At 43.4% G+C, this 12128-nt stretch overlaps 1 protein-coding gene across 1 annotated transcript in view; it reads right to left on the bottom strand.

Annotated features, from left to right (window-relative positions):
* CSMD1 (CUB and Sushi multiple domains 1) overlaps positions 1 to 12128 on the bottom strand; it is a 1564948-nt gene that overhangs the window by 249489 nt on the left and 1303331 nt on the right. Inside the window, exons 26-27 of the mRNA XM_077771883.1 lie at positions 8225 to 8416; positions 2623 to 2761 (exon numbers count right to left, since the gene is read on the bottom strand). Coding sequence (XP_077628009.1) covers positions 2623 to 2761; positions 8225 to 8416 — 331 coding nt within the window. The remainder of the gene's footprint in view (positions 1 to 2622; positions 2762 to 8224; positions 8417 to 12128) is intronic.

The following is a 12128-nucleotide window of genomic DNA, read 5'->3' as shown; positions in this document are numbered from 1 at the left end:
TAGTCTGCTTACTTGACAAATCCCTTGAAATGACCAACGACGGAGTAAAAGATGAGGCATGTCCAGACATAAAGGTGTCAACAGGAATTGTATCAAACAAGAAGGATTTGATTGGAAGAAGAATTTTTTTTGCAATACTTTAGAAGTGTGTTATTAGAATCTGGTGACAGTGAATCGCCATTAATTAGTATAGCTAATTATTGTTATAGGTTATTTTTGATCCCTGGAAATACACTGAGTCACAGAAGGAAAATATATTGTGACCTCTCTCTCTCTCTCTCTCTCTCTCTTTGGCTATACCATAATCCATGCACTGAAGTCTGGAGTGAAATTGGTAATTCATCATGATTCCATCTGTGAAACTTTTTAAAAAAATTTTTAGAGGGGGGGAGGGGCAGAGAGAGAGGGGGGACAGAGGATCCAGAGCAGGCTCTGCGCTGATAACAGAGGGGCTCGAACTCACAGACTGTGAGATCATGACCTGAGCTTAAGTCAGACCCCTGATGGACTGAGCCACCCAGGCACCCTTGTAAAATCCATTTTTAATTCTGCATGATCCATGAGCCCCAGTAACAGGGCCAAGTACGGCCCAGCTTTTGAACCAAATGTAGTCTGAGTCTCAGTGAGCGTGCAGCTTCGGCTCCCCAGTCCACAGGGACGTGGGATAAGTCATCTCTCCCAACGACCCAGGACCAGGAAGGGCCTTGGAGAGAACGTTCCAGGTCCTGCCACGCTTAGTCCTTCGTGCTGGCCTTGCCAGCTGCTGTCCACTGCCCAGCCCCGCAAAAGCACACCTGACCTTAGTGACTCTCTTTAAACCGTGCATGCGGGCTGCGCGTGTCAACACAGCCCCTCTTTGCCTGCGTAGCTGAAATCCTTGTCCCCCACCCGGCCCTTCTGGCTCCCCACTTCCAGCTACTGTGAGGATCTAGTTGTACGGCTTCAGGTTCGCTCCCACCTGGGCTCCCGCATGTTGCCCGTGTCTTAGAAGAAGTCACAGATGTGTGATTTTCTATGATGACGGGTCCGCTAATGACGTAAGAATCTGTAAGTCAGAAGAAAACTTGGGAGATTTTCTGCTTCCCCTTTTATGCAGAGGGGTGGGTACAGTAAGTAGGAAAAACAACCTCTTGTATCAAACTGTCCTCTGTATTATCAAATGGACAGCACTGTGGGAGCCTTGGTAATTAGTCACTGTGACACACTGGAACAGGAAACTCCTACGTCTCGAGCTCTGTGTTCTCTAAAAGGCTTTCAACTGTTAATTTACGTTTAATCTCATGGTGCCAGAGGTGTCTCCCGGTTTTAAGGAAGGCGTTGGTAGAAGTTAGCATTCACAAAACCTACAGACTCCCAAAGATACAGCTGCAAATGTTCAGTGGTTTTGTGTAATGGCTGCGCGGCATAGTGAGTGTTCATCATTGGGTACATTTATAGCGGCTTGAGTCAATTCAAGACATAAAGCCTTATCAGGACTACTTAACATTTAGAGTCGAGGACGCTTAAAATTACATGGATTCAGATCCCATCAGGAGGAGAAAGTGAAAGAAAATGACGGCCACGCCTGGGCTGGTGAGGTAAACATCAGAAAAGGAACCGTGTTCAACTGACAGATAAATAGAATTAGAACACTTTGCCCTGAAGAGTTAAGAGATCAAGAACCAGGTACCTTTTAAAATATCCCTTCATTTAGTTCCATAATCAAAATGCAAAGACGAAGATATTGGGATTTGGACAAAATGCAATGATCGTACTCTACATATGGATAATAGGATAGGCCTACAGAATTTACATTTATAAAATAACCATTGTGTTGGAAATTTCATCATCTGGTTTAGTAGGGGTAAGTGAGCCATCATTTTTTAAAGGGTAATGTCTATTAATTCAGACTTTACAGCACCCACATTTAGAGGAACTTACATTTTCAAAGTTCTATGAAGCCATGATATTTCAACAATAGTAACAGGGCTACGTGTGGGAATGTCCAGCAGGATGTACCTCGGATAATTTCCTTATCACACATTTAGAGAACTAGGAGACACCGATGAGAAATCATACCAAGTGTATCTCTATCACTTTTTCTTTACTTTTCTTGAATATTCTGCAAATTAAGCCTTCTCACATGGAACGTATTGCATGCAGGATAGTATTTGAAAGTAAGTCTTGCTTTGGGGCACCTGGGTGGCTCAGTCAGTTAAGCGTCTGACTTTGGCTCAGGTCATGATCTCATGGTTTGTGGGTTCAAGCCCTGCGTCGGGCTCTGTGCTGACAGCTCAGAGCCTGGAACCTGCTTCAGATTCTGTGTCTCCTTCTTTCTCTAACCCTCTCCTGCTCACGCTGTCTCTCTCACTCTCTTTCAGAAATAAATAAAATATTAAGAAAAAAAAAAAGAAAGTAAGTCTTGCTTTGTCACATGTGTCCTGATAAAAGCAAGAGTGCTCAAAAGCAAAAAAACATGTATTTCTACTTAGGTCATTTTGCAACCCGATGTGATGCCTATTCGAATAACATCTAGGGTTCTCCTCAAGGTAAAACCAGGCACTTTATGAAGGATATGTGAGGTAATTTTTAGGCGCGACACTTTAAAAGTCTACTAAAGAGAGATTCAGTGAGAGACGGTACCTTTTGAATATTAAGGCGATGACGAAGTCTGGATTCACCTTAATTCTCCAGTCGCATTCTTTCCCGGGAGGATACGGCTGAGGGTAGTTAGGTGACAGGATCACACCCGCTGGGCCAGTCAGGTTCCCTCCACATGCAGCTGCCAAAGAAGAGGGACAGTGCCGGTCAGGGTGAGGTAGGACATCACAGGATTCATCAAGCACACGCGCCGTGCATCGTGTTATTAGACAATCGTCCAGGCAGAAACTTGAGGCCCAAGGGGTCTGTCCATCTTTTATGGACTTGCTCATGAAGTTCATTCAATCTCCCACCCGCCTTTAGGGAGGATTTGTAACTGTTGACAAACTTTGCTTGCTGTAATTTTAGGCTTTACCCGGTTAAAGTAAGCAGATGACTTTACTCACCCCCACTCCTACAATCAACAATACATGTTACAAATACACTTGGAAAGGGGAAAGAAATGGCCCCCAATGTCATGTTATGGTCCTGCTCATTCTCCTGTCCTTTCGTAGGGTTTACGAAGTCATTGCTGACTCCTTCTAGAAGATATACTCACTGTTCACTTGAGTCACACTACTACCTCATTCAGTTTTGGATCAAGTACTTGGGAAATAAGTTGTGGAATAAAAGAGTTCTTGTTATTCCATATGCTTCTCACAGTCCTCTGATACATGTGAGGTTGGAGATACAATTCAAAATGATAAAAGTGACACAGAGTGTAAGTGACACCTGGGAATACGGAGCCAGGAACAGACCGAGCTAGAACATCAATCTGGAAAATATGCTGTAATCACAGTGCTCAGTACGTTAACATCAGAGAGCAGTGCTCTAGATGATACTCATCAATCTACTTTGTTTTCACCTCTCACTGTTTCACTACTTGTGTTTACATTTATATTGGGAAGATAGTAGTTATGAAGTTCTATGTGTTAATAGGCAAGCCAGTTTTCATTGCTGAACTTCAAAATGTTTAGGATGGTTTCATTTATTAGATAGGATTTCTATTAAATCTTCCATCATGTGGAAGGTGTTAAAACAGTGCAAAATTCACATGTATACATTTAGATGCACATATGAATACACTAGATAGATGTATGGTTCTTCATATCAAATACTGTGATTTCTCACCAACTTGTTTTAAAAAAAAATCACCCCAATAAAATTATAATGTTCTCCCTAAACTATATATCTTATTTCACATCACTGGCCATATATCCATTTAGGAGAAAAAATAAAAAGGTAAGTAGAAAAAGAAACAGCCTGATATGCACACACATACTTACAAATGACCTTTACTGTAAATAATGCCAAGGTACCGGCTTTCTAATTTTTGTGATGACTGTATCTTTAAATACTCATGTAACATTCCTGAAAACTGAATTTTTCATAAGAAGAAATATAACAAATCCCAGTGCTTTCTGTTATAATTTCAGTCTCACTAAAGGCAAACTCTAACTGGCATCACTAGTATCATAATAAATTCAGATACACATTCAAGAGTAACAGGATAGAATTTTCACAAAAGTGGCTAAACCCACGTTTCCTGCGGCACACAGGCTGACTGTAATAAACTCTGCGGGGACACTGTCTAATGGGCTCGCCCAGGACACTGCCCCTCACAGAATTGAGTGGACATTAACAGCGGAAAGCACGGCCATGGCTGATGGCAGGTGGCGCTGAGGTGGGGAGAGCAGGGGCCTCAGGGTCTAGGAGTCTCCACTGCCCACAGACTTTGCAAGATGAAGAATGACAGATTCAGGGCACAGGCTACCAGGGTGTTGCTGGCAGGCAGAATTTGGGGGTGACATGAGGTACAAAGAGCCATTGCTGTCTTGACCTGAGCCATCCGCGGCGGATGAGGCATCTTTAAATGAGGTTACGGGAGAGCATCCAGTGGAGTTAAGGGGTGCTGTCTTGCTGCGTTTGTTCTCTCTTTGGGTCAGACAATCGTCATTTTAGCCTCATTGGGTTTTAAGTTGAAAGCTTGCAAAATATTTTGGACAGGATTAGCATTTAGTACAAAATGTGACCGGACACTCCAGGAAATACTCCAGAGAGGACAGACATAGACACAGAGGCCCCAAGTCCGTATCAATTCCCGGTGCCTTATTCGAACTCCTTAGGCTCCTCTCCTTACTGCATGTAGCAGCACCTTCACCCTTCCTGGTGCGGGGCAGGGCGCTCTAAGGAGACCCATCCATGTTTCTGCCTCAGAACATTTCAGCGTTCACGCCGTTCAACTAGCCTCGAATGAGCCTCCCCGTGGATCAGGGCGAGATGGCGACACAAAATGCATTTCTGCAAACTTAGGGTAAATTCTTGCTTTGCAGGGCTCTTTACCACTTGGACTTGGAGAAAAGGGATTGCAGCCTATGTGAGAAAGGAGAGATTATGGGGACCCTCAGGGATCCTTCATTCAGAACTAGAAAGTGGTGAGTGTCCCCCACTCTGGAGAGGAGTCCTTGGGAATCACTGAAAACTCCAAGAGGAGGCGCCTCATTCACTGCAGCCCTTTGCGAAGTGAAAATAGGGAGCTACCCAAACAGTCCGCAAGGAAGATGAGATGGTGGAAGTATGAACAACACGGCAACAGGTGAGAGGCTCAGAGATTTCAGGAAAGAGAGAGAAAGAAATGAAGACAGGAGGGAAACACTAATGATAACAAAAGGCAAATGGAAATTAGCAGGCCACTCAGGAAGGAACAAATTCAAAAGGCCAAGAACATGATATTAAAAAAAAAAATCAACCTCACTATAAAAGTGCCTACTAAAACATTAAAGAATCTTCACTTTCTTTCCATAACAATTTATGATAACTAAGAAATATGTACAGTTGGGTGCCTGGGGGGCTCGGTCGGTTAAGTGTTTGACCTCAGCTCAGGTCATGATCTCACGGTTCATGAGTTTAACACCTGCGTCGGGCTCTGTGCTGACAGCTCAGAGCCTGGAGCCTGCTTCAGATCCTGTGTCTCCCTTTCTGCCCCTCCCGCTCGTGCTCTTCTCTTCCTCTCTCAAAAATAAATAAACATTGAAAAAAATTTAAAAACAGAATATGTACAGTGGTTTTTTTTTTCTTCTTTGGGGAAAAGAAACTCTCTCTCCTGGCTCTGTTGGTAATGTAAATTGGTGCAACCCTTCTGAGTTTTGAAAACTGTCTTAAAAGCCTTAGGAACACTTACGTTTGTAGAAATACATCATTTATAAATGATCGAGGATGAACGAGAGGGTTTGTTTTGGCAGTCTTTGTAGAAGGGGGAGACTGAAGCCCTTCTGAGGGCACAGGGAGAGGGGAGCAGAGCTGGCCACGGGCGTGGGCCCGCGCAGCCGCGGCGCGGTCATGCAGAGCTCACAGCACATCAGAGCACAAAAAGACCCTCATTGTGTTTGGCACTGGTGACTCAAGGCACAAGTGATAAGATAAGCAGGACGCCGTCACTTAAAAATATTTTAAAAATAGACTCGACAAAGGTAAACTGATTATGAAGCTCACGTGTGCATGTTTGTGTTAACAGTATTTGCCTCCAGGTAGAAAGACGACAGCTTTTGGTCCTCTTTTCCCCCCCTAACTAAACATGTATTATTTTTTAAGAAGGAGGAAAAGAAGCTCAAAAATAAAATAAAGGACTGTTTTAAGTCAGCACAACAGAATTTATGTGCATGCTAAGACATGATCGGCTGATGCCCCGGTAGATAAGTTTCTTAGAGAGGACACAAGCCTCATGTCTGTGAAATATATATATATATATTTTTCCAATGTAATGAAGAGATAACATTCACTTATTCCCAAAGACACATTTTCGGTTTTCCTGTTACATAATACCTGCATGTGAAGGCCTGGCTGCCAAGATAATTGATACTCAACACTGCAAGTGGGTTTAGCCTGTCCTTGGGGCCAATGCTCAAGGCAGAGGAAATGCTGCCTATTTTCTCTGTTGGGAACTCGCTTATCTGGACATTGGTGAAAACTATGTCACCAAGATATAAACTAACAAAAGATGATCGATTAGTTGGGAAGATAGTCACATCTTCCCAATGTCTAAATTAATGCCAGCTCGGAAATAATCTCGAAGCATTCAGTGGACAGACACACTGCTCTCCCTGAGGTTAAAGTCATACAAACTGGGGGCCTGTCTTTCCCAATTCAAAAACAGGGTGATTTTTTTAAATTATTTAATGTTTTCTATTTATTTTTCAGAGAGAGAGAGAGAGAGAGAGAGAGAGTGAGCAGGGGAGGGGCAGAGAGAGGGAGACCCAGAATCTGAAACCGGCTCCAGGCTCCAAGCTGTCAGCATAGAGCCCAATGCGGGGCTTGAACCCAAGAACCACAAGATCATGACCTGAGCCGAAGTCAGACGCTTAAGTGACTGAGCCATCCAGGTGCCCCAGGGTGATGGTTTTAAATGCTTGTTGCATTTATAGGCAATCACTCTGTCTTAAAAAAGAGGTACACAGAAATCTTGCAAGTCTCCAGGACGCGGCTTGGAATAAAGTGCAGAATGGCACCCACAGAAGTTATGAAATGTAGACACAGCATGAAGCATCCAGTACACAAGGGCAGCTCTCCGCAGTGGCTGAACGTGCTAACAAGCAGACCCACCACATCTCGTCCATCTTCAGGATCCTGTGGGTACTGAGTGATAAGTTATGAGCTGCGTAGCACAGCCCCCCAGGACCACGGAGAATCTGCTGCTGTGCCGTTGACAATAAAAATCACTTTAAATCACAAAATCCCCTCAAGTTCACCCTATGCAAAATGGCCTATTAACTATGTGCATATCATTTCATGATCACTTCCTCTCTTCACAGATTAATTAAATTTTACATTTTTCAAGCAGATCATAAAGAAGTACAAATTAAACTGTGACAGTTCATTAAAACAATAAAGTTTAGCAGAGTTCCTTTCAAAAATAAGATGAAATAGGTATTTATGGTGAAATAGTTGATTGAATGAAGGGGCAATCTACATGTAATTAGTATTTTATAGGAAAATATATGTTTCCCTAAAAACATATTTGTGGTGGAATATTGTGAATAGTTATGCGAATGGAAATCTGCAAAGCCCACTGTTATCCTTCTGATAAGGTCAAACTACAAAATTCTAGTGAATTTCAAAAACACAGTTCTCCTTTTAGCTTCATTTTGACCAAAACAGTATAATTTCTAGTTTACAGGGTCCTATTAAAACATACTGATATTATGGAAAAACCATCTAAAAAAAGAAAATACTTTTTATTGAGTAGGTTTTGCTGAAGGACATGTTTCTATGTTGAATGAGAATAGCTAAGGAAGGGTTATGAATTTTCCAGCCACGCAGAATTTTAAATCACAGTCATTTGATGGATCCGCATTTTTACACAATTTGTTAAGGACAGGACATGTTAGATAAATGTCAATCACTACACCTTACATAACCCACTTCCTTGATTTTGCCTGATAAAATAACGTTTTCAGGTTTACCGTGAAATCTCCATATAGTCTCATGAACCAGAGGGCGTGTGAGAAACCCTGGGGAAAGATTTCTGCAGAGCGCACACAGTCAGGGAGCCGCGTGAAGGGGCCGCATGCACGGGAATCGGGACGCGTCTGTCTCCGGGAGGAGATACCTATGCACGTGGGAGGGTCGGGCTGCCAGAAGAAGCGGTTGTTCAGCTGCACACAGGTGGTCTTAGCCTGCCCCTGGAGCTGGTATCCGGGGTCACACTGGAAGCTGATGGTGTCCCCCGGCTCTCGGCTGTCCCCGTAGCGGGTGCCGTTCTGGGGCATGCCCGGGTCATTGCACGTGGACGCGATGGACGCTGCAGAGAAAGACAACAGCGGGTCAGACGATGGCAGCAGGGTCCCCGGACTCGCCCGGGCAGGCAGCTCTGTGTGCGGAGCCCTCCCGACTGGCATCGGGATGCATCCGTGTCCCCCGGGATGTACGACAAGAGTTTCTGCTCCCAGGGATATGTATTCGATACCATGCCTCCTGATAATGCTTGCTGTGAACAGATACAAGCAAAGTTTGTTGAAAATGCAGTCAGTGAGGGAATACATTAAGGAGTTGCATTATGCTATCCTTAAAAAGCACACGCACGTTCTCCTCCGCTGTTCTCCTTAACAATATCTTAATGAAAATATAAGCAGCGATTTAAGATGCTTAATTAAACTACAACAATCTCAAAGAACCTTGACTAAGGCAGAATAGGACAAATTCTGTTACCGTCTGTGTCTTCCAGGCAACACCAGCTCACGATGACCGATTTCACATGGTAACGAGAGCCAGCGAGAGAAGATACAGGTCAGTTTTAACCAGGGTATCATGCATGTATACCTGTTATTTTCTTGGTGAAATTATTAGTAACTTCATTTTATGGTAAAGTTATTAATAATCCCATTTCACTCTCAAAAACTTCCCATTCAGACAATAAATTATACGGTCATCCTAATTTTAACAACGCTCTGAAAATTATGATTCTTGGTCAAAAAAATCCAAGGTACTAGTAATTTCAAGTCAGTTTAGTGGAGGCCAGCATCTCCACACAAGCTGGTAAGGGGGCTTTTGGGGGCAGCCAGACAGGAAGTCGTACGGAGAACGTGTTGTCATAGATGCGCCTAAACTCACGTCACACAGGCAGCCACCAGCCCCGTGTGAGTCCCCTCAACGGAGATACTTTCCAACCCAGATTCCAGCCCAGGATTTTAACACCCACACTGCACTGAAACGTAATGGCCTGAAAAGTACTGGCTATTTTCTCCAGTTTCTGTCACTGCTTTGTACTTGATGTTCTACTAAAAATTAGGAGGACACACATCAGGATCCAAAACTTAAAAGAAAGTTTTTTTTATATCTCATTTTCACTTTCAGCTATAATAGTGAGCTCTCTGCCTCTTCACTGCTGAAGGGACTGCGATAGAAAGTTAGCTTTTCTTGTGGAGTGTGGGCACAGAACCCGTTTCCCGAGAGACAGAGAAAAGGAAATAGCGATTGTCCGAGAGCCAAGCCACCGTGCTGTCCACCCTCCCAGGTGCATATGTAGTGACGTGTGGCTTGCATTTGTGCATTTCCTGTCTCCCGTCTGCTTTGGCAGATTCTGGGGCACTGCCATGCATTTGGCTGGATGCATGTAATTTGAATGAAAGTTAGGAGGTGCAAAGAGGTGCAGGACCCGCTCTCTGTTCTCTGGGGGCATGTGCAGCCGTGCAGCTTTGAAGGAAAAGTGTGAGTATCAGGGATCCTCAGAGAACTCAGGTTCGCCTCACATCCCAGCCTTGCTCCGTGGGACCCAGAGCACCTAAACTCACTGGCCTTCAGCTAACTAATCAGAACAGATGGAAGTAACTAACTTATTGACTCCGTCGTGAACATCATGTGTGATACCTTGCAAACTTGGCCCTCGAAGCTGACTGAAGGCACAGGCTGCCTTAGTCACTATTTTTCTCTAATTGGCTTTTATTCTATATTAAAATCTATAACCATGGAGATCTAAAACACTATTAAAAACAACAGAAAATGAACAAACATTATTTTCAGATTGGAAAACAAAGTATTATCACTCGGCCATATTATCAATACTTATCAATGCCTGCTCTTCCCTCCCTCCAGTCCTGATGAAGTCGCTATTCTGATTTTCATGGTTATGATTCTTTTCCTTTCCTTGAGAGTTTCCATAAATGGATGCATTCCGATATAGCTGCATGGGTGGCCTCCCTTTTGAATTTATATAAATGGAATCACACACATTATGGCTCCTCAGGAGACGTTCTATTTGCGCAGTATTGTTTCTGAGTCATCCACATTCAGGCACGATGCTCTCGTTTCCTGATTGCCACTGCATATGCTTTTCCTTGCATTAATGTACCACGACTTACTCGTTCTAGAAACTAGCAGATACAACACGAGCAAAAGTTTAGGCTGGTTCAAGGAGGTTATCGTCCTACCCTTCAGCCCTAACCATGTGAGTCCTGTGAGAATAAGAACATGAAGCTAAACCGTCAGTCGGCTTGCAGATCTGGACCTTGAAGCTAAGCTACTCCACAGTTTAAAACAGAGTGAAGGTGTAGACCCATAGTCTAAAATAAATAGACTTGCTCCAGGGGCACCTGGGTGGCTCAGTTGGTTAAGCGTCTGACTTCGGCTCATTCTCAGGTCATTCTCTCACAGTTTGTGGGTTTGAGGTGTGTGTTGGGCTCTGTGCTGACAGCTCGGAGCCTGGAGCCTACTTAGGATTCTGTGTTTCCCTCTCTCTCTGCCCCTCCCCTGCTCGTACTCTGCCCTTTCCTTTCAAAATAAAGAAACATTAAAAAAATAATAAAATAAAATAGACTTGCTCTAGCAGACAGTGTTTCAGTTTGGGGGTCCTTTGTTATGGAGAAATAACTGATTAAAACAAGTCCCATGGTGTTAAATTGTCTTTTGTTTGGTTTTGTCCAAAAATACCTTAGGTTTTAAAAAAATATTTCAAACTCTCATTTATTCCTAAAGGAAATTTTTACTGAGTTTATAGGGCAGGGTCAATAACTGATTGGGATTTCCCCCCTCAATACTGTTAAGAAATTATTCCAGTTCTTCCGGCTTCCAGGTTTCCCACATCATCTTCGAGTCTGAAACTATAATAAGATCATACTCCGTATTTGGTATTCGAACTTTCATAATATTGCATCTATGCATGATCTTCCTTTTATTAACCCTGCTGGGAATTTATCTGGGGGTTCTGAATAGGAGGATTAGGCCTTCACCGTGTCTTATCTCTTTGTTCCCCACTTATCAAATCAAATTGAGCAAATATCTCTATCTTCCATGTCTCTTAACCTTCCTTTGCTTTCATTTTTAATTTTTTTACACTTATTTATTTTTGAGAGACAGAGCACACATGGGAGAGGGACAGAGAGAGGGAGACACAGAATTGGAAGCAAGCTCCAGGCCCTGAGCTGTCAGCACAGAGCCCGATGCAGGGCTTGAACCCATGAACCATGCATGAGATCATGACCGGAGTTGGATGCTCAACTAACTGAGCCATCCAGGTGCCCTTCATTTTATAATCTTTTTAAACTTTGTTCTTTCAGGGCGCCTGGGTGGTTCAGTCAGTAAAGCATCTGACTTGGGCTCAGGTCATGATCTCACAAGCTGTGAGTTCGAGCCCTGCACTGGGCTCTGTGCTGTAAGCGCAGAACCTGCTTCAGATCTCCTGTCTCCTCTCCTCTCTCTCTGTCCCTCCCCTGCTCATGTATGTGTACACACTCACTCTCATAAATAAATNAATTCTCACATTTGACCTCACCACGTGCCTAGAATACTAGGAGCCTCCTACTTCTTTAAAAGCAATTTTCATTTATGAGAAAGTGATGCCTTTTAGCCCACACAGATGGTAGGAATTCACCTGGAAGCTAGATTGCTACTAGCTTGTGGTTACGAGCTCCATATCATGTATATCTATATCTATGGCTATATCCACACATCCCCATTTCCATATATACATCTACCTGTCATCTACCTATCAGCTATCTATCTATCCATCCATCCATCCA

Source organism: Crocuta crocuta, unplaced genomic scaffold (genome assembly GCF_008692635.1).
Source record: "Crocuta crocuta isolate KB4526 unplaced genomic scaffold, BGI_CrCroc_1.0 scaffold111, whole genome shotgun sequence".
NCBI lineage: Eukaryota > Metazoa > Chordata > Mammalia > Carnivora > Hyaenidae > Crocuta > Crocuta crocuta.
The sequence above is the reverse complement of the archived record's forward strand: the minus strand, read 5'-3'. Positions and strand labels throughout refer to the sequence as shown.